Here is a 21,467-nt window from a genome sequence, read left to right on the forward strand (position 1 = left end):
ACGGCACTGCGCTACGCACTCCTCAACACAGCCCCAATCCGCTAGTTCCAACTCTGCATGCAATCACTTTTGATTATGACCAGTAAGATGCTTGAAATGGCCTTGGTCCCCGGCCCTGGAGAAATGAGTAGTGATTCTTGAGAATCTATAGCAAGGGCAGCAGCATTGTAAATGAAGCCTCTTCCATCTGGAAAGACAAGACCAGGATATGGTGGGTAGCTGAGCTAGATCAAGAGGACTAACTTGCCTAGTTAGTTAGGACCGAAACTCTGTCTTCACCAAACCATAAGAGATGGCAGTTTTGGCATCCCTTGAGTTTAAGACGCATCATTTTAGGCCAATACCCTCCCTGTTTTATACAACACTTCATGAAGCTGAAATCCTGAGAGGTTGGGCTAAAAGAAAAATGTGAAAAACACGCTGTGAAATGGCCTATGAATAATTCTAACAGTAACCAGAACCATGCCAGCTACTGTACCAGCTTATACCGTCACTGTCTCTTGGCCCCAGGAAGTCTCCAGCAATCCTATGCAGCAAACCTTTCAATTATCCTGTCCCAGAGACACAGTTCAAAGAGTTGCAGACAACTGTCCCAGAAAACAATGATAAAATAGTATGACTGGATTTGAATCCAGGTTAGATTGACACCCCCCCCCCCCCCCAATCTTATACTTTCTACCTGGCCAGCTCGCTCAGCTCTCATTGGTTCATCTTCTCTACAGTCCTCATTTAACTGAGGAAAACAATGCTAGTAATTTTGGAAACATTAAGAGTTCAAGGTCAAGGGGGGGGGGGCAGTGTCAACTGGGAGAGCCTGAACTTGTTATCATTATTCCCAGACAGAGGTTCTCACCTGTACTGTACCCTGAAATCACCAGGTTGAATTTCTGATGAGCTAAGTTAGTATTTCTGGGGCATTGATGCCAGGATTCCAGAGACTGGGAATAATGTAAAACTGCAGAGAGAACCCAAACAGAGCGCCTCGGCATCTTTTGAAGATGCTCAAGATGGACTTGTAAGCAGCCAGGGCTGTGTGATTCATGATTCTTTCCCCGCAAGGCCGCCCAACCATAGTTGCCGAGTGCTGGCTGGCTCTTTCACTAGTAAAACATGAAGTAAATCATCAAAACAGAGCCCAGCCGTCACCATTCATCAGAAAGAAAAACTCATAGGCAAACAAGCTAAAAGATAATTTCTGTTAAATAATGAACACTCATAAAACAGCAATGACATGGTATTAAAACATCTGTGATTACTATTCCTCAGCATTCACCTGGCAACTGAAGCAGCATGAAGCAAAATGACAAGAAAATAGCCATTCATTTAGTCGACAGAGTAAGGCCCATTTCATTTCCGGGTTCCCAGTATTGCTGCTCACGAGCAGGATGAACGTCCACGAGTTAAACATCCTGTGTGTCTTCACAGTTCCTTTCCCTCAGGCTGGGGTTGTTCTCGAGAGAGGTGGGGTTGTGGCTGCCTCCGCTTTACGACTGATGAGGCCCCAGAACTGTGTATTGCTGGGTATCTGCAGGAAGCCTGATGCTCCAAGCTGGGACAGCGTGCTGGGATGGAGCAGGGCCAGGGTAGGCGCTGTGCTCCTCTAGGTTCGCATTCTCAGGCAGGACCCATCTGGGGACAGAGATAGCCCATCTCCCATCATGTGCTTTTTGCTCCTTCTGAGCCCCACTTGTTTCTGACAAGGAAGCCACAAAGATGGGGGACACAGAGGAGTTAAGCGGGCCACAGCTGTGGTGACATGTCTCCTGCATTCTGCCTATTGCACCATATTCCATAAAAAATAAACATATATTTTTTTAACTGTTTGTATATTGCTAATGGGGCGGCGGTCCAGGCACTGGCAGGCTGCAGAGCTGGGTTGTCATTGATCCATTAGAATCCATCCAGGGGCAGCCGCTGGGCTGGAATCTTTGGAGCTTCCATGTGGAAGAATCAGCATTGCTCGCTGCCTGGGTGCTCTGCACAGTGCTGAAGGTGAAGTGGAAGGATAAGAACAAAAAAAAAAAAAAAAAGAGGAAGAAGTCTGGGAGTAGAAGATTCCAGGGCATCATGGAGTCGGTTGACAATCATTGTACTATACAGCATCACACAGGTGTCTCTCCTCTGCCCTCACACGGGTGGCCTGGCTCCCCCTCCTTCCGCCAGCCTTTGGGAAGCTTACAGGTGGTTGTTCTTGGAGAGGTAGGCGATGAGGGCGACGGCCACACCCACGTAGATGCCAGTTCCGATGGTGATGGACAGAACGGCCAGGAAGAGGGCTCTCCGGGAGCTGGTGCTGGCCTGATGGAAGTCTCCTTTGGCCACAGCTTTGTTCGTCTGCAGAGGTGGCAGAGAAAAACAAAGGGAGAGTGAACGAGTTGGAAATAACGGGGAGGAGAGGGTTCTGCTTGGCTTCTTTCTGACATTCAGCTTCTCCAGATTACAGAAAGGGTATACCAGTACAGGCAAAAACACGGGAACAACATATATTCCCACAATGACTGGGCACTAGGTAAGTCTCTAACTGTTAAAGAAATGGATGGCTGGTATTTGTTCCCCACATGTCAAGGGAGCCAAAGCTCCCATTCTGTCTGGTCTCAAGGAAGTGACATCTTGAAGTATCCCGATGAGACCACAAATTTGAAGGCAGGGCCTCAGAAAGGATGCCCCAGGGATGGGCGAGGCTCTCATTTCTACTGCCACCCTTCCTGCTCAACAATGGTATGGTTTTCTCTAGGATGACAATTTCTAAAGAACATTTTTAACCCCTATAGCCCAGAAGAAGTATGGGGAAGGAAACTGTATTTCTCATTTCTCAGAGAGAAAAATAGGGAATAATGTTATTAAAAGCATCCTAGAAATGCTGCGTTTCCACTCTTCAGAAGTTAGCCACCGTGTGCTATGACACCCTTGATTCCTGACTGCTTCCCACCCCTGCAATAGCTGGGGTTGGCACCATTTGTCTCTTGGTAAAAGTATTCTGTATACGGCCCCCATCTCTGTGCTTGAGCACTTGGTTATAGAACGGGGCACTGGTTTAGACATAAACTTCTTGGAGCCATGAGATAAACAGTGATGTTGAGATTAGATATTGGCTCAGAATCAGTGTTTGGGGGCAGAACCTGCAAGCTCTTCTCTAATTCCTCCTTTCCTTTTCCCTTTGCACAGTTGAGACTACAACCAGGGAGGGGATATGGGTGTTGTAGGAAGGTCTCATTCATCTCTGGAAGGACTCTGGGAAGTATTTTGTTCTCTGGTAAGACACGAAACTACATAAGATGTGAAAGACACAGTCCTCCTGCCTGCCTGGGGACATGGCTATGGAGCCATCTATAAATGGGTGTCTTGAGACTGGGGAAGTCCCAGAGGTGATTACAGAAGTCCATGTCAACACTGAGAGACCGCTGAACCCGTATTAGAAGCCTCCTGGTCCACATCTGCTGGCTGAGGAACATGAGTCCCTGTGTTCAGATTCTACGGGCTGGCTGGGACTCTGCTATATCACACACACTCCTTGATTGAGGAAGTGGAGTGCTGTGGAGGGACTTCCTGAGTCACATGGCTCATGGACTAGTGGAGTGGACGCTGTGAAGACACATGATGCCTGTAGTGATGCTGAGGAAGGCTAATCTGAGAGGTAAGAGACTCTCTGCTCAGCAGAAAGGTATAGCCCACTCTTCCGTGGCATCCCCTAACTGGCTCCAATTTTCATGGTGCATTTGTGATGTTTCTGCCTTATATGTGGGTACAGGAGGACATATTGTTCATTTAACCTAAAAGCAATAACACGCCGTGAGTCACAAAAGGTCAGACTTGGAGATAACTGTTGAGTGTATTTTCATTTTCCCAATCTCCCGATTCTGATTTAGGGAGATTGGAACCCTGTGATAAGGACTCACTTCTGCCACTGGACTCCTTCTCTGGACACTAACTTATGAATCTTGAGTTCTAGGTTTTATTTTTTTCCCCTCCCTCATTTCTTGCCTTGGCATTGAACTTGGAAGCTAACAGCGGACAAGGTTCTGATGAAGTGGAGTTGAGGCAATTTAAAATGAGAAGCCTCAAAGGACAGCAGTAATTAATTAATTAAGCTATAATTAGCTGGGTTTCATTTTATATATCAATGCTTCCAAACACTCCAATGTCCTATAACATAATTCAGTGTAATTGCCCTTCTTGGCATTAACCCCAAACAGCCCTGGGACATCAGCAAGCAGCATGGCTTGTTACCAGCTGTCGTTATCTTAGTCTTCACATGGTGTGCCTGAGCTAGGATGGAGGAGGGGAGGCAAAGGAAGCCTGCGGGCGGGATAGAGCCCACTTTAACTGATCAAGAACCTTCTAGAAGATCCCCTGAGTTCCACTTCCCTGTCTCATCAGAGTTGAACCTGTAGATACTTACTATGGACCAGGGCCTGCACTTTCCTTGTCCTCTATGGTCACCTGGGAGCCAAGAGGATGCACACAGGTGATGGTGGTACGCTGGTGGGCAGTCAATAACTATTAACAGATGACTAAGTTGGAGGTGCTGAAATATTGCATTCAAAAGCCACGCAGGGTTTGCCCTTTAGTAACTGGTCTTTGTTTTTCCAAGAGAGAAAGCAGGGAGTAGTAGCCTGCCCATCCCTACAGGTGAACCCTGGCCCTGTATTGAAGGTTCTGAGCATAGGGAGCCAAAGCACTCATACCCAAAGTCTCCATGTCTGAGCTCCAAGCTTACTCCTCCTTCTCCTGGTGTGCCTAAGAAGAACTTGCTTTCTCTTTGTTGTTGTTGTTATTGAGTTATTGAATGTTTCTTCCAACAAATACCAGGGAGTGTGACTTGAGGACAGTGGGAAGAGTTGGTCAAAGCATCACATAGGTAAGGTCAGGCTGTGCTTCAATGAGGCACTCACATTTGCTTTTCCCAGGCTCAGAGAGTTTTTGGGGTCTCAAAACCTTGATAACAGTTGTCATTTACCTACCCTTGACCCCAGGAAGGGGATTCCACACCAACCCTTCATCTCAGAGAGTGGGTGACTGTGACTACCTGCCTTCTTCTTGACCCTTTGTGAGGGGACAAACCAGAAGAAGTGTCTACCTCCTGGCTCATAGCATAAGGTCTATGGCAGGTTAATTGCTTCATATGAAGGTTAGGAGTATTCAGCCTGTCTGCCGATTATGGCAGCAAGACTGTGTACAAGAGTTTTCTTCCTAAGACAGGTTGGCTCAGCTCAGCGAATTCTTCAAACAGCCCCGCTGCTCCTGATCACTCTGTTGGGGAAGGGGAAGGAGATGAGGGACAAGGGACAGATGTAACCAGTGCCTCAAGGCAACTGGGAGGTTGAGGAGATTGGCTGAAGAAACAGTGCCCGGAATAACTAGATTTGTCTACACTCGGATCTACACGGGAAACTCCCGTGGCCAACGTGAGTCTTTCGAAAGCACTCAAAGAAGTTGGTCTCAGGGTATTCTGTGGGTGTGAGACTATTTCTTGCTTGTATGTGAACTAGCCACCTACCTGTTGCAGCTTCCGTGAGACCCAGCCTGACCTGTTAGCGCTCTATCCCAGAATAGGCCTCACTTCCCACAGTCTAGAAGTTTGTGCTGTGTCCATCATCTGTTGCTAAGAAACATGGCATCTCCAACCTCTGTGGCCATAGGCAAGGCTACTCACTTATGCCATACAGTCTTTGTGGTCAGAGGTCTAAAAGAATTGGCTTGCGAGTCTGATTTGAATTCGGCTGTGGCCGTCTCCCTGTGCTATTGAAGATGGCTGCTCCTTGGGCTGGAAAGAGTCAGAATCTGTTCCCACCCCTGTGGGTCCTTCCTTGTGCTGATTCCTTAATCTTACTCAGATCCCACCTGCCCTCAGTGACTCTTGGCAACCTCCTCCTGATTCTTACTTAGGGTTCATATGACCACCAGGAATGTCCCATCATCCTCTAGATAGACAACTTGCTCATCCTCACTGTGGCTCAGGATCTTTGCCTCTAGGAGGTTCAGACCATTAGGTTATCCCTACCCCTAAGGCCACTGGGAGAGCACCATGTGATTCCTAAAGAAGGCAACTAATGCCACTACAGAGGCACATGCACAATGTCTACCTGGGGGTTCCTCTAGCCAGAATGGAATCTAATCTCAACCAGCCTTTGGAGTGTCACCCAATTCAGGCTCCTGGGCTTAAGAGGCTGTGCCTCTGGAGGGTCATCACAGGGGGCTTTCCTTCAGTTCTTCCTCTGCCACTTTAGAACCCAAAGCCACCAGGCTGAACAAGAGGGAGGTCACGGTGTGTAGCAAGCACTAAATAAATATCCCCCTCCCATCTGAATACACCTTCCTAGCCACAAAGATGTTATACTTCATGAGGTCACGCTAATCCCCATTAGCCTATGCCTTAGCATGGTGGCAAAGCTGCTGTCTTCTTCCCTCAGTGAGAACAAACTCCCTTGTGCCTGGGTACTTCTTTCCCTACCCTTTAGCCAACATGCTGTGAGTAATGTTTCTCATAAAACAGAAAGTGCAGGAGGTTCACAAGCTAGGAGTAGCAATGGCTTGTGTGTACCTTTGCCTGCCAGAGGAGTAGGGCACAGGGAGGGGCCTTAGTGTGGCCGGCAGCCATGGCTTCTGTACTCTTGAGCGCTGCACAGGTGGTTTTCAGCCTGATGATAAAGTCCCAGGAGGGGGAAAGAGAACCTTAGAAACTGGGCTGGGAAGATGGCTTAGTCAGAGTGAGAACCTGAGCTCAACCCCTAGCTGGCTGTGGCAGTCTGTGCCTGGAAACTTAGTGCTGGGAAGACAGAGACAAGAGGAACCCTAGGGTTTGTTGGCTAGCCCGCCCAGCCAAATTGGCAAGCTCTAGTTTCAGTGACTGTCTCAAAAATTAAATGAAAATAATTGTTGAAGACTTCTGATGCCGATCTCTGTTACTACAAGCACACACAACACATGTACACACACACACACACACACACACACACAGAGAGAGAGAGAGAGAGAGAGAGAGAGAGAGAGGTACAATGCAGGCACATATGTAAGTACAGTTTTGGTTTAGACATAGCTGGAAAGGGAGAAACCACCTAAACCATGAGGAGCTGGGCATGCAGAGGCCACTGTACATACTCTGGTTCCTGAGCTAAAGTGCGCTCTTCTTTTGCCTGGCTGTAAAGATCAAAGGAAAATCTGATCTTAAATTCCAAGAGCAAAAGTAGCCATTAAAACTCAAGACAGCAGGTTCACCTTCCTGAGTGAAGAGCAGTTTTACCTGAGACTGAGCTCTGTGCTGTGTGCTTGCCTGGCTCCCTGGAGCCCATCCCCCCCCACCACAACCAACAGATGAAACCAAGAAGTAAATAAAGAAAGGAACAAATAAATAAAACCCGAAGCTGAGAATATAAAGCCTCTGAAAAATGGGGACCTCTTGGTGAAAACAACTGTGTGCTGGCTAGAATCGCCACGCCTCCTTTATATCTCCTTAGGCTAGAGTTGTGGCCGCCCGACCACTGGACCAAAGAAACCCACTGTGGAAGAACTCAAGGCTTTCTGACATGTGATGACCATTGTGCTCTGATTTTCGAGGTAAGACACGCCAAGTTTGCAGAGAAGAGGTTGTTTCTTCTTCTGGGGTGGTCGTTTTAATGGCTCTGTCTGACTGCTGGGGGAGCTCACCCGTGGGCAAGGGCTAGATGATGGTTCAGTCTCAGATAAGCACTGCTTTCTATGGAGGAGCAGGGTGTTTCTGCCAGCATTCCTGCAGAGTCTGCTGGTGGGGCCACATATTTCTAGACCTAGAGATCTATAAGGCTGGCCGCCTCACCTAGCTTTCCGAATGTCTCCCCTTTTGTTGAACACCCAGGTTACCCAACTAGCTTTTTTTTTTTTTTTTTTTTTTTTTTTAAAGAAAAGGAACAGAGCCTCAAGCACTATTTAATCACCCATATACAAATCCGGCTCCATCCATCTTGTTGGGAATGGATGGAGACATACACATACGCACTAAAGTATAGCATATGAACTCTGTGGCTATTCGGTGTTTCAGTGTTGCAATGAATGTGACCGTGTGACCTCCATCCAGGAAGAACACTGTCCCCACCGCTGTGCCTGTTATGATCAGTGAGAGTGAGAACACAGACCAATTTTGACACATGGTGGGAAGAGCGTCACAGAGGCATGGATACCCGGGCTAGGAAACACTAAATCCCATCTTAGAGACTGGCTACCACAGTCATGCCCTGATTATTTTGAGAGTACTGGCCTACTTTACGCCTCTTCAAAGTGTTAATGAAGGTAATCAAATTATAAATAAAAATTGCATCTAAAATCACCATTTATCTGCATATCTAGCCATACTGGGAAACTGTCATTATACAAGGAGTACAATTTTATCATTGGTACAGTGTCAGCTATTTTTCTTGAAACAAGAGTTTCTTTTTTTTTTTTTTTTTTTTTTTTTTTTTGGTTTTTTTCGAGACAGGGTTTCTCTGTAGTTTTGGTGCTTGTCCTGGAACTAGTTCTTGTAGACCAGGCTGGCCTTGAACTCCCAGAGATCCGCCTGCCTCTGCTGGGATTAAAGGCGTGCGCCACCACCGCCCGGCCAAGAGTTTCTTTTCTAAGAAAAAGTGTGTGTGTGTGTGTGTGTGTGTGTGTGTGTGTGTGTGTGTGTGTAGAGGCACCTACAAAGGCCAGAATACAGTGTTGTAGGCTGTGAGTGGCCAGATGCTGGTGTTAAGAATTGAAGTTGCAAGAGCAGGAGCCAGTGTGCTTAACAGCTGAACTATCTTGTCCTGCCCTTATAAGGTACTCTTAAGAGACTTCTGAGAAACATCATACCTAGGCTGGAATATTCCACTTTCCCCTCTCCCTCCTCTGTTCATTTGGTGGCTTGCTCTTTAACAGACATGTCAGCTGGAAGATTCCTTTGAGATTTAAGGTCAGGTCACATGACTTTGCGTTGGCTCTATATTTGGACACAGTGAAACACTTCAGGATGAAGGAAATTGAGGAATTCTATGGAGTCAGGGAAGGGATCTTGACATCTGAAGAAACTCATGGTCCCAGCATCTCCACATCCCAAGTGTCCACAGACCTGTGTTCACATTTGAAGTCTCAGAGGAGGTTCAATGACATCCAGGGACCCTGGATCTCAGCAACACCGTGACAAGCTCTCCTGGAGGACACCCTGTCTTCTGCTGGGATGAGACTAGTCCTCCACAGTTCCTGGACTCTGCTCTTTCAAGGGGCCAGTGACTGACCCTGGGCTGAGGTTTCTCTAGCTCTGAACTAAAATCTTGACAGGCAGTTCTCAAAGTGTTCATTTCCTTTGGCTGGAAACGAGGAAACGACTTAGTTTGAGGTTTTGGGAAAAACCGCAATTTTCTCTGAAAGACTGCCCTGCTGCTCTGCTTCTCTTAAAGTTACTATCCTAAAGAGAAGAAGGCAGTCAGGCCGGATGCTTCCATGATTTGCATCATCTACCTCGCTAGCCTGCTGGCTGTTTGTGGAGAGTGCTGGGTCACGCACAGCATGAGGGCCCTGGCAGCAAATGCTGGATCACCCCCCTCTGCCCCATCCTTGAACTGTGACAGGCTCCTGTAGTCTTCGAAGACTTCTCTGAGAATTACTAGCACCACGGGCCCCTTTACTGCCTGCGTCCTCTAGGCTGAGTGACTGGCTGCCTTTGCATTCTCAGCGTCGCTTCCATGATTTAGTGCCATCTAACATCCACTGTGCCAGGACAAGATCCCTAGGGCTGTACTGTACTGTACTGCTAGTGGGAGCAGCGCAGTGACCCCAATATGAGCCTCCAGAAGAGAATGGTCCTTACAGGCAAACAGCTTTCATTCCAATATTAGCTGTTTAAGAAGAACGAGGGACAGATGGAAAGCCTGAATACACATGTCTAGCTACTTGCCACTGCTTAGATCTGAAAATCAGGAACTTATTTCTATGCTCACGTGATCTCCAATTCTGGTCTCAAGGTGAAACTTCCTGCATTTTTGAGAACTGTTACACCTTAACAGGCCACATTAAGGTCTCCTGGTATGGCTTGAGTAGAGCAGGCTCGCTCAGGCTCTGAGACATTTGGGGGTATAACTGGCTTTGGAGTCTGACCCTTGCCTGGATGACAGAGGCTACAGTGAGGGAAAAGTGAGCAAGAGGAGGGCCTTCTTCTGAGATAGGACAATGCTTTGCATACAGGACAGCAGATCCCACATTCCCTGAACAGACTCTTGAGGGCAGCTTGCCTCACAGCACCTCCCCCCAAAACCAGGCAAGCTGACCCTGATTTGCAGGCTCATCTGCACAATCCAAGGCCAGCATACAGAAGAATACAGAACATTTATTCTTCCTATTTATTAAGAACCACCTCCATGTGGGTTATATGGAGGAAGGCCTCCTCCGAAAGGAAGTCTAGCTGAGTGCATCCCAGGATTTTGAGGTTTCTGTATTTTATCTACCTTGTGATAGCCAGGCCGTGAGTCCATGGCAACCACTGCCATTAGGGGCTCACAGTTGTGTTCTGTGTACACTGAGATCCTGAAGGTTTGACCTAGATGTGTAGATAATCTACCTAGGACATCTCCATCCCTGGGTATGGTACCCAGACTACATACTGTGGAGTGTCTGTTGTATCCCTTTGTGATGTGTGCTGACAGATCTGTGGTCAAGACCACTTGACTAGCACTACTTGTGAGAGCTGAACCACAGACCACTGACCTGGGCAAAAACCCAAATTCAAAATTTGCAGTATTTTCCCCCTGTTCTCTTGTTCTTTGGCACAAACTTGTATGTCACAGAAACCCCACAGCCCACCTCCTCAACAAGGTATCCTTAGCGCTAAGGAGATTAGGGTAGCCTCAAAACTCAGATATCCACCTGCCTCTGAGTCCTGAGTGCTGGGATTAAGGATGAGTACCACTCCACCTGGGTGTTCCGCTGTTCTCTTCAGTGCTGCAGTTCTAATTTTCTGGACCTCCGGCCTCCATGCAGGAATACATAGCCTTACAATACATGCTGCTGAAGTCGCCTAGAAATCCATGCTGTGACTATGCATACCTGTAAATCACCAGATTCTAGCCATTTGATTATTTAGCATTTTGGATGGATACATAAATCCATGTGGGAACTTCCTTTTCCTTAATTTTTTTTGTTTTTTACAACCTTTTCTCATTTCCAATACTTACTGGGTCAGCCTCAGCAGCACCCAACGTACTGTGACCCTTCTCTTCTCTAGGAATGTTTGAGGGCACCCTTCTTCCTGCTATTCTAAAAGGCTTCCTTGAAAGCCCCCCTTTTCCTCTTGGATTGCTGAGCTAGTCTCCCACCTGTCCCTTTTGTGTGCATGCATGTACTATTGTCCGCTGCTTGCCCTTGGGGACATTTGAGGAGAATTTTCCAGAGCTGTCCTCCAAGCCTTTTATGGGATGTCATCCTGAATGTCGCAGGCTGTATTCCCAAGGACTCTTCTTGTACTCTCGCTGCTCTATTTTTACTTCCTTGTTTTGCTTTAGAAAAATAATTTTGATTTTTAGCTCTCTGAAAAATAATAATTGTACAATTTAAAAAATGTCTTTTTTCCTATATGTGTTTATAGCTCAGTCCCTTTCTAAAGGCCCCTCCATTTGTTCAGGTCCCATCTGGGGCTTGGTGTGGTGGGGAAAGGCTATCTCAGATGTCGGGCAATGGCTGGGTGTTATTTAATGTTTAAGAACATCACAAGGCTGACTGGGATATGGGGCCGATGCTCATGGGATTTTCATGGGAGCTTTTCAGACTCCACTGCCTGCACTGTATATGTCACTGGAAATATATTCTTTTATACTAAATGTCACTCCAGTCAGGCTGGGTGCTTGGTGCTGAGCCAAGGATTAAGTGCAGGCAACAGCGTGAAGGTGGACACAGAGAAGGCTACTGAGAATGTGGAGTCAGGAAAGGGAAGCGAAGAGCGGTGTATGGCCAGGTAGTGAGCAGGGATGGTTACATAGGTCTTACTGAAGACATCTGAAAAATATTTTGAAGTTTTCCGGAAGGCAAACCCTCCACCAGTGCTGAGGACATGCCTGTTCCTGAGCTGACTTCCCAGACTTCTGTCCTCCCCACCCAATGACTGATCACCCTGCAATGAGCTCTCAAGTAGTTTCAGGGCCTAGGCAATGAGAACTTTTGAGTGTCAAGGTATGTAAAGGTCACACTGACACCATCTGCTGTGTCCAAAAAAAATTGCTTCATGTTGCTTCCATGATCTCCCATATCCCTATCTACTGACATATGGACTGTATTGGGTCCCTTTGGATTTCAATGAAAGTGCTGGCTTCGGCCAGGCCTGATATGACTTGCAAAAGTCCTCTTGATTGATGTGGTGGTACATTCTTATAATCCCAGCACATGAGACTATGGCAGAGGGATTAGATCAGGAGTTTGATACTAGCCAGGGTGATATAATAAGTCTCTGTAAAAAACAAAAATGACTAAGCTTCCTGTAGTTAGAGCCAACAATGATCTATGAGGACTGGGCAGGTCCAAGAGCATAATGAGTTCAGGAAATTCTGCGTGTATCTTGGTTTGGAGACAACCATGGTGATGGGAAGAGTCAGAGCTAGGAGACAGAGCAGGGCCAAGTGTAATAGGGTAGCCGAGGATAAGGGTGACCCCAGAACCAAAGACTGAAAATGTAAGAAGGTTCAAGGAAGAGGCCAATCAATAAGTGTTACTTTGATCTTACCATTCATCTTACTTGGAGAAGTCTCCACTCATTAATCCTCCCCATTCATGGACTCTGCCTGGTTTCCTAGTCAATCACCTGCTTCTGGAATACAACCCACGGCCTGGGTTACCTGCTCACACTTCATTCCTCATTGATGACTTCCCAGTGGGTAGAGGGGACTGACTGTCCTAATTGTCTGTGGCGGGGTAACAAGCGACTCCAGAATTAGTGGAGGGCAACACAAGCATTTAAAGACAAGGCCAGGAATTCAGGTCAGACCATCTGACTTCTATTCCACTGGCATCAAATGGGGTTGCTTGTTCTCCTCTGAAGGATCCAAGATGGCCTCATCCATATCTAGTGTCTTTCCCCAGGGCTCCCAATGAAGAGACGAGAAAGAGGAAACTCAATGTCAAACTAAATGGAGAAAAACTCAAAACGATCCCACTGAAATTAGGAACAAGACGAGGTTGTCCACTCTCTCAATAGCTATTCAATACGGTACTTGAAATCCTAGCTAGACCAATAAGACAACAAAAGATCAAGGGGATATAAATTGGAAAAGAAAAAGTCAAACTCTCACTATTTGCTGATGATATGATAGTATTAGTGACCCTAAAGTTTTATCAGGGAACTCCTATAACCCATAAACAGCTTCAGAAATTTAGTAGAATACAAGATTAACAAAAAAAAAGAAAGAAAGAAAAAAAGAAAAAAATCAAATCATTAGCCCTCCTTTATACAGATAATAAGCAGGCTGATAAATAAATCAGAAAAAAAAATCACCTTTCACAATAGCCACAAATAACAAAATATCTTGGGGTAACTCTAACTAAACAAGTGAAAGACCTGTGTGACAAGAACTTTAAATCTTTGAAGAGAGAAATTGAAGATACCAGAAAATCTCCCAAGCTCTTGGGTGAGTAGAATAAAATAGTCAAAGTGGCAATCTTACCAAAACCAATCTACAGATTCAAGGCAATGCCCATTAAAATCCCAGCAAAATTTTTTCACAGACCTTGAAAGAACAATGCTCAACTTCATATGGAAGAACAAAAGAAGGAGGAAACTCCACAGAAGACTCAGAGAAGTCCCCATGTTGTGTCCTTTTGGTACAGGTTCTAGGGAAGAGGACACAGCTGGCATGCCAGGAAACATCCACGGCGAAGGCCTCCGTCCTCAACATCTCTTTTCTGCATACTTAGCCATGCACTGGAGGAGTCTTCATCTATGAAGTCCCCAGCTCATTGCTGGTCTTTTAATCTGGGCAGCTGAGTAAATTTCCCTTGTTTTAAATACATGTCAAAAACACTCCAAGCACAGAAAAAGAAAAGAATGCCACCAAAAAACACCTTAGTCTGTCCAATAACTGTGCATTAGTAAATACTATTTAAAAAAATATATTTTCCCTTATGCTATTATTACTGTGGTTCATAAAGGCTTGGGTTCTTTATTCTTTGTCACTCAAGAGCAGTGTGGCTTGCTAGTAACATAAGGCATTTAGATAAGTTCTGGGTGGAGCAAGATTCTATCAATCAACCCACAATTTATTGCCACTTAAAATGATTTTTGAAAAAATGAGGCAGGCATTTGTGACATTTAGTGTAGCTGTGGTCATGGTCCCAAGATGGTGTTTGAGCCACTGAAGCTTTTAGCAGAGTTTCTCTGTAAGGAAATAAAATGGACAAATTCTAACATGTTTTTATTTTAAATAAGGTCATGATCAAATACAAAGAACCCAGGATGGTGAGAAGAGACATTAAAATCAAATGTGAATAGAATACAAGAAATAGAATCAGGCCATGGCAGATGGACAGCCTCACACAGCTGACTGGCCTTGGGGCCACGGCGATCTCTAAGAGGTACAAGGTGTACTGCAGTTTCAAGGAAATCGTGTTTGTTTTCATATTGTGAAATAGCCACTTTAAATGTAAATTGCAAACCGACTTCTGACTGTGGTTAACACCAGGATGCTATGGCTGTCACTGATTCCCAGCTGGGCAGCTAGGCCAGAGTTCAGTCCCAAGATTCAGTGCTTATGACGGAGAGCAAGCTTTTCTCCTACTTGGAGAACTCATGTAACATTTAGGACTGAATCTGTTATAATTAAAGTGAAACAAGGATGGTAAGGACACCTGCTCCACCAGGCTCACTCTCTTTCTCGCCACATGTGTGTGTGTGTGTGTGTGTGTGTGTGTGTGTGTGTGTATGTATATAATCAAAACCAGTCTTGATACCACCTAACTCTGAAGGAGCACCAATTCATGAGCCATAATGGAGACCCACAGTTAGAAGCAATGCTTTATGGGCCTTTGACTGTTAAGGTCAGCAGACTCAGTATTGACTGCACAAAACATTTATTTGTAGTGCAGTTGGCAAACTTGCATCTTCTTATTTTTAAATGTAGTATCTTCTAGAAGGGAGAAACGTTATAGAGACGCCTCGCTTTTGTGGAATTGATTTTTCCAAACAGCAAATAGAGGCTGAGAAATATGCAGAACTGCAGAACCAAGGACTTCTGAGAGTGAGATTTGTGTTGGTGACTCTTACTGAGTCGGCCCTTACTCCTGTGTGCACTGACTCCATGCTAATTTAGTAGAAACTTATTATGTGGCCCAGCTGATTGGTGGGGAGCCCTGGCTTGACCTTCCATGCCCAGGGTAGCCCAATCCTGCGTGCTGCATAGAATATGCCAAGGATGAATGCAAGCCACAGGGAGGAACGACTACCTACTTAAAAAAGCAACAACTGTTTGCATTAACGATTTGAGAATTTAATGTATTTCAATCAGATTTGTCCCCTCCCCCAAGTCCTCCCATGACGTGAACGACATTTCTGTTTGTAATTTTGCTTTCTAACATGTTCTCGTTTCCAAGAGTCTTTGTCACCGAGGTTGGTGCTCACTGTTAGAGAACCCAGTTCGTATTCTAGTAAGATGGTGAGCTGGCCTATCCTTCCAAGAGAAATCCACGTAGCTGGTGGGTGATGAGCATCCAGCAGACAGGCCTGCAGGCTGGGGCTGAGTTTCTAATGCCTTGACAGGGAGAGAAGGGAAAGCATCTGGTAAGGAGAGAGCCCTTGCATAAAACCAGAAATTCAAAGAGTGTGTCCTCTCCCCGCAGGGGGCCAGACACTCCTTCTTTAGGCTGCAGAAATCAGCAATCTCTGCCTTTGACCTGGCCCTTGAGTAAGCAATCAAACCAAGTCCAGGCTAATCAGAGGTGTGGGCTCTGTGCTTATTATATTCAAGGCACAAGTGCCCTGCTGAGAAATTAAAATACAAATGGATTCAGCACTCAAGCTGGGGGAAAAAATCAAACCACTACAAAGATAGTCTCTAAGGACAATGACAATTCGCAGCAAGAGCTCATGAGTTTCCAGCAGAGAAAAAAAAAAATATAAACCTGGTTCTAGTTAGAGCCACAATAGGAAATTATAAACTGCAGGAGACACAGTTGGTCTCAGAGGTTGGTGAGAATCCCATCTCAAGCAGGATTGTTACTTCCCCAATCATGTCTTTTCATAGCAACTTTGTTGTAGCGATCTAAGAGAACAGAGTTGTAGAGTGTGCAGGAACTGGAGTAGATGGTCTATTGCAATCTCAATGTTCAAAATAATTGAAATGATTTCAGTAATTAAGAGGGACAGAAAGCTATAATTAATCTAGAGTGGGTAATAGGTCACATTAAAACATGAAACAAATCTAAAATTGGAAGCAGCAAGAATTATTGAAAGTGAAAGAACAGTAAGAGTTATGGTTGCAAAACAGATGATTCACTACCCACGGCTGAAGAAAGAATTCGTGTTCTGGAAGAGAGATTTAAAAATGTCAACAAAGCAGGCCTAGAAAGAGAGAGAGATGAAAACCCCCCGAGGAGATAAAGCACACCAGAGAGTAGGGTAGAAAGAGTGAGTGTTCAAAGCAATGGCTGAGGAGAGGCCAAACTCAATCGGGAGATGAGTCTTCAGACTAAAGGGGTTCACTGAGTCCTGAACAGAATAAATGAGAGTGAAGACATGGAGGCAGGACAGTGGACCTGCAGAGCACAAGCTGGAAGAATCACAAAAGGCTCAGTTTAAAGATGATTTTACCCTAGACCACCCATCAACCAGGACAGGTTCAACCACCGTCTCCATGTACTGAACCTTGGCTTCCTAACTCCAGCCCATATACATACACACGGTTGAGTTCTACCACTTGATCGCCTCACCTTCACTACAGCTGAACTTGCCATCATCCTAGCTGGACATTGGCAGTATAACCAGTGGGCTGGCCACCCTTTTCCTTGATCATCTGTCACAACAGAAACTTTTGCCCAACAGCTTTAAGTTCAGGCTCCCCTTTTGTTTGTCTGACACCATCTAGGCCAATCTCTGTCCTGCTCTCATTGGGGCTGCATCGGAGGACGAGGCAAAAATGGACACATCCTATAACTATCTCCCTGTCCACATTCTCTTGCCTCTTCTCAGAATATCCCTCAAAAGACTTTCAGTTTTAGAGGGCCTCAAGGCCTGCAAGTCTTGGCTCACCTGTCCCTGTCTTGGTTCTTTTTGTTCTAGTCCTACTGGCCATTTCTCTGGGCTTTTCATTGAGCCTCAGGGCTTTTGGCTTATCTCCCCAGGAGGACGGCTCCCAGTCTCAGCACTAGTACTCACAGACAAGTCGTCTGCACCCACTCTCTCTGGTCATGCCTGTCTACATCACGCTTCCACAGAACTGACGCCTGTGTGTCCACACCAGTTGCTGCAGTGCTGTCTCCACTGGACCGTAATGCCCCAAGGAGTAGAGGCTGCTCCTTGCTCGCGTTTTAATTGTCAGTAGTTAACACATCACCTTGCTCGTGGGTGACATTGAACTTTACTCCTTTAATGAATGGTTTTCGCTGGTTTTTATTTTGCAGCTGGATGAAATCGTTTCTGGGAACCATTTTTTTTTTCCAACATGAATTAAAACAGTCCAGTGATAATATATACATCAATCTAGCAGGTGCTGAACCCCATCAGCCAGGAGTATCCTAGTGCTGACTGTGAAAATTGTATTTGGCACCACACTGGCTTGTTTTCTACGTTGCTGCACTCGACTTCAATGCTAATTTCAGATATTTGGCTCATCGTGTTCTGGCTTGCTTAGCAAAGGTGTTAGATATGAACTTCCTTTCATTGCTTTGTACCTGCAGCCAGGATATAGTATGCTGGGCTGGTGCTCGGCTCACACCGGGCTTTTGGTCTCCCTGGAATCTCATTGTTTTCTCTCTGGTGGCAGAGTCTACCAGCCAGACCTGTGCCCCTCTGAATTCACTCTTCCGGGGGGTGGGGTGGGAGCATCATGTTTGACTTTATTTCCTGCAACAAGAAACAGTTCCTGTCCCAAACTAACACCAAATGTTTGATGAGACAGTGGGAGCCAGGGAGTCGGATGTCAGACTTTATTTGACAGGTGAAGTAAAACTGAGTAGACCTTGTGGTAAGCACAATGTTCTTTGTGTCCTCAGATCTTGGGCGAATCCAGGACACATCCACAAGAGGAAAGGCTGGAAATCACAAACCCACATCAATGTCCTCTCTGAGGAGAAAAAATACTCATTTCAAAAGTCAGTTTTGCCTATTTATTCCATGGAGGTGTTTCTGTGAGGCAAAATGCTATAGATTGAAAGTTTGTGTTCCTATTGGGTCCTTATGTTGAAGCCTAATTCCCAATGAGGAGGGGAGGTGAGGCCTTTGGGGTCAAAAGGTGAAGCTCTTATGCTGCTATTAATTTTTTTTTTTGCAGGAAATTGAGAAAACAGCAGTATCAAAGTCTTCCATGTAGGACACAGGGACCAATATGGTTGCCTGTAACCTAGAAACGAGTCCTGACCAGAACCTGCTGACACTTGGCCTCAAATTCCCACCCTCCAGAGCCCCATAGAAGGATGTCTGTTGCCTACTGCCCACAGTTTACATTCTGCGGCTGAAGTTGTCCCATCTGACCGTGCAAACTGCTCACTCTGTCCTCCACCTCCCACAAACCTTCCTTGCACGCACCTAATTACTAGTACAAAACTTACGACTTGGGATTTTCATTCCAAGTGAAAAAGTCACTTCCTCATCTGAGCCAGACTCCAGCCTGATTGACTCCAATGGGATCGTTTGAGAAAGGCATTTGAGCCTTTTCTTCTCCTTCCAGTTCCTTGAGAGATTTCCACCCTGTGGAAAACGCCTCATCTTCCCAACCAATGGGCACTTGTTACTTACTCTTTTCATTGCTGTGATCAAATACCAGACAAGAAGCAACCTGAGAGAGGAAGGCTGTATTCTGGCTCACAGCTGAGGGGGGATACAGGTCACCATGATAGTGAAAGCCTGGTGGTGTTCACAGCAGTGGGACTTACATCTTGGAAGACAAAGAAACGAAGAGGGTAGAACAAAAGTGTGGCTGAACTATAATCCCTAAGACCTCCCTCCTCCAGCTCCCTTCCTCCAAAGGTTTCACACTCTCCCAAAACAGCACCACCAGCCAGTGATCAAGTGCTAATACACATGAGCCTGTTGAAGCTATTTTACACCCAAACCACAGCAAGGCGCTGGTTCTGACTGGTTTTATGTTGACTAGAAACAAGCTGGTCATTTGGGAAGAGGACTCTCAAATGCAAAAATCCCCCTATCATATTGGCCCATGGGGTATTTTATTCATTGATCATTGGTGTAGAAGGCCCAGTCCATTGTGGGTGGTACCACTCCTGGGCTGGTGGCCCTGGGTACTATAAGATAGCAAGCCGAGCAAGTCATCAGCAGCAGTCCTTCCAAGGCTCCTACATCAGTTTCTCTTTCTAGGTCCTTGCCCCGTTTGAGTTCCTTCCCTGACTTCCTTCACTGGTGGACTGTGCTGTGTAACTGTAAACTGAAATAAATCCTTTCCTCCAAAGATTGCTTTTGGTCATGGTGTTTTATCACAGGAATAGAAACACCGAGTAAGACAGTGCATCTGGAGATACCGGGGCTGTTTGGAAATATTTACCATCATCATTACCAGAGAAAGTGTTTGGCTCACAAACAATGTCCCTGTGGCATCGCCTTGCCTATCCTAATCAAAAGGAACCTTACTCCTGAGGCAAGAGCTGACGGGACATTTACAGAAAACAGATGCGAGTCTGTGGTGTGCTCTGTGGCTCTGCTCAGGTGAATGGGTGCCGAGCCCTGCAGAGGACCGCCATTTGCTCTGCCCATGTGCAGAGCACTCCTCCCCTGTGCATCAGTTCCCTGTGATCCCTGATTGGAAGCAGAGTGCCAAACTACAAGTCTGCCTCCACGGGCTTCTTTGTTAGAGCTTCTAATGAAGTGCCAGTTGTTAGATGAGCTAGCAAGAAGCTCCCTGTTTGCAATAAATTCAAAGGCAAAGATAGGACATTTACTTTTACCAGACTCGAAAGAATGAGATACAAAGGAAGCTAGGGTCCCTTGTCTTTTGGATGGTGCTGTACATGGCTCAACATGAACACACTGTCATCTGCTTGTAGACCTGTTGGTGTCAGATAGGCATGCATAGCTTGTCAGAACTGTTTGTGGGTTCCAAGTGAGACGCTGGATTGGAAAGGGAAGGTCTCTCTCCAGATACCACCTTTGGGAGAGGAGTAGCTCAGATGTAGATATGAGAATCTCCTGAGGCAGGGCATGCATCTGTCCTCTCCTATCTATCCCAGGAGAAGTAGCTTATGCGTTAGCATCCCAGGTAAAATGTGATCTTTATCCTTGTGAGAGAGTATCTCAATTTTATGCCAGAAATTTCTGGAGCTAGGCAGCATGGGGAACTCTTACTGCAGACCTCTGAAGCGGAAGGGAAGAGCCCACATCTGAAGGTTTAGCTTTCGAGGTCTGTTGGGATGCTGTTCCCTGAGAATCTGCTGAGCACTTTGTACCTTATGAATACTGGACAGATGAAACGGTGGTCAAACGGAGTAGTTGTGTGAGGTTCTTCTTGCTCCAGGCTCTGCCACTTGGCAGTGACACCAGTGCTTCCATGTGGGCCAGAAGGATAGAAGAGTCAGAGGGCCGAGTCTCCTAGAGAGCTCACAGCTGAGAGTCTCCAATCCTATCTCACAGGGACGAAGGCTGTCTCCACCAGCAATTCCATCTATGCTTGTTCCGTCTCCCCTCCTCCTTATCTGTAGCACAGACTGGTTATCCTTGCTAAGCTGCTTAAGTGGGAGCTGTAACTATGGGAACAGACACTGGTGAATCAGCTCTGAGTGTCCTAACTGGAACCATGGGATCCTCAGCAATGGCTGGGAAGCCAGTTAGTTTGGTCTGCTCATTTTGTGTTTTGGCTAAGCGGTCTGCCATTCCTATTCAGATGATGTATATTTAAGAGGTCCCGATGCTTTCAATGGAAAAATCATATGATAAATGTAATTAGCAAGGGCTTTTTTCTTTTATTTTTTTGCCTGGAAATGAGGCAAAAATCCTTAAAGACACTTTGGTGTCCTCATCCTAACAGGAGGCTCAGTTCACAGGCCAGGATAGCAGTGATGAGAGTCATCTTCCATGTGGCCACAGTCTGATCCTGCAGGCAAAGCAGGCAGTTTTAATCTTCCAATAGTTCCTTCCCTGAGTGTCTGCAAACATTTTGGGAACCCAAGAGCTTGCCTCCCTAATTGTCCAGATTTCAAGTTCACTGCTTCCCACTCGAGTGGTTTTCGGCAAGAGTTTTTCTTTCTCTGAGCTTTGATCTTCTCCTCTGACAGCTGAAGATAATGAGTCACTATGTCATGGGGTCTCTGGGAATAAACAATTTTTGAATAGTAGCTAAGGC

General features: G+C 46.0%; 1 protein-coding gene across 3 annotated transcripts in view; it reads right to left on the reverse strand.

The window, feature by feature from the left end:
• Window positions 1–1,181: 1,181 nt before the first annotated feature.
• Window positions 1,182–21,467, reverse strand: part of Syndig1 (synapse differentiation inducing 1) — a 150,544-nt gene continuing 130,258 nt past the window's right edge. For all 3 annotated transcript variants that reach the window (XM_041670111.1, XM_041670113.1, XM_041670112.1), the window contains one exon: window positions 1,182–2,334. In XM_041670111.1, the coding sequence (XP_041526045.1) occupies window positions 2,176–2,334 (159 nt within the window). In that variant the 3' untranslated portion in view covers window positions 1,182–2,175. The remainder of the gene's footprint in view (window positions 2,335–21,467) is intronic.

Source organism: Microtus oregoni, unplaced genomic scaffold, assembly GCF_018167655.1.
Source record: "Microtus oregoni isolate MIOR12 unplaced genomic scaffold, Mior012 000020F_ref0000438, whole genome shotgun sequence".
Taxonomy (NCBI): domain Eukaryota; kingdom Metazoa; phylum Chordata; class Mammalia; order Rodentia; family Cricetidae; genus Microtus; species Microtus oregoni.